This window comes from Fulmarus glacialis, unplaced genomic scaffold, assembly GCF_000690835.1.
Source record: "Fulmarus glacialis isolate BGI_N327 unplaced genomic scaffold, ASM69083v1 scaffold20895, whole genome shotgun sequence".
NCBI lineage: Eukaryota > Metazoa > Chordata > Aves > Procellariiformes > Procellariidae > Fulmarus > Fulmarus glacialis.
Window position 1 is genome coordinate 2855 of NW_009215192.1, and position 1370 is coordinate 4224.

The 1370-nt window shown below is 59.0% G+C and overlaps 1 protein-coding gene across 1 annotated transcript in view; it reads left to right on the forward strand.

Moving 5' to 3' along the window:
* LOC104077583 (nuclear envelope pore membrane protein POM 121-like) overlaps window positions 1-1370 on the forward strand; it is a gene marked incomplete at both ends in the record, with an annotated part of 6233 nt that overhangs the window by 2711 nt on the left and 2152 nt on the right. Inside the window, one exon of the mRNA XM_009578865.1 lies at window positions 958-1049. Within this exon, the coding sequence (XP_009577160.1) occupies window positions 958-1049 (92 nt within the window). The remainder of the gene's footprint in view (window positions 1-957; window positions 1050-1370) is intronic.

Below are 1370 nucleotides of genomic sequence, written 5' to 3' on the forward strand. Positions count from 1 at the left end.
CTTATAAGAAGAGAGCGTAGTCGCTGGGTGCCTGGCAGTGAGCACTGCGGGGAGTCTCCAGCGCAGCTCAGCCAGGCAGTTTCATCTCCTCGTGGGTTAGGCAGGCTGCTGGGCCGGCAGCGGCAGGCAGCGATGTTACTTGTCCTTTGGCGCACGCTGCTGGGAGAGTCCCCAGGCTGAGCTGTCCTGCTTCAGTGCTTGTTTTACACCAAAGCAAGAAGGAGGTTTTTTTTCCTCTCCCTACTCAGCCTTGGCCAGTCTGCTAGGATGGGTAGATCCAGGTGAAAGGAAGAAAAAAAATCATTTTACTGCGCTGCCACCTTTTCAGCTGGAGTCAGCAAGTATTGGAGCCGTGTACTCCCACTTTGACCCAGGTCCCCTCAGCAGCTGCTGAGCTGTAATAAAACGCTGCTTACATCCTGGGTCAGGCTTGCAGATGTGACGGTGGGACATAGCCATGGCTAATGGAGCTCTGCGGTCTGTGTGGGGAAGGGTTTCCTCCAGGATACAGTGGTATCCTCTGGCTGGGGCTAGTCTAAAATCCTTGAGGTGGGATCCATCTGCTCGGAGCTCCTGGTGGGGAGGTGACCTGCTCCTGCCAGAGCAGCCCCGCGCACGTGAGGGCGTCTGAGGCAGCCGGGCAGCCTCTGCCTGTGCCGCACGAAGGCAAGAGCCGGCATCTGACCAGCAGCGTCCTCCCTCCCCGTCCTTTCAGCCAGGTTGTAATGAGCCTGAAGGCTGCTTGCTCCCAGAGGGGATTCAGTCTGGGGTGGCCAGACTTTGCGCTCCATGAAATGTGGAGGGGAGTTAAGTGGTGTCGAAACAAGAGAGACTCTGGGCTCGTTAGCCACGGCCCTGGGAGATGGGATTTAATCTGCGGGTGGGCAGGAGGATGGGAGGCTGTGCTCCCTGCCAGCCCCTGTACTGAGTTACTGCCAGTCTCTCTCTACGTTCCAGCTGTGGAAGAGAAGTGGTGTGAGCGTATCCCCACTGTCCAGCCCAGCGTCCTCCCGCTCCCAGACGCCGGAATGGCCTCTCAAGAAAGCCAGGTAACTAGCCGCTCACCCAGCAAGCGCCCACTTGTCGATGCCAGCCAGGAAGAGAGCAGTCACCTTCCCAGCTATCCTGGTGCCTGAGTCCCGCTCTCCACCGGAGCCGGGACAGTCCAGGCCCCTTTCGGAGACATGGCTGCTGGGTCACCCACCGGTGTGGAAACCCCTTTGTTGTGTCGATTGGTGTCCCTGCCACCTTGTTGCACTGCGGTCAAGTCGGCAGCGCTCAGCTGCACCATCGCTGCCCTGCTTCCAGGCCGGGTTAGAGATTTAAGGGCTCAGATTGCTGCAGAGACGACGTTGCCTTGTGGCGTTGGC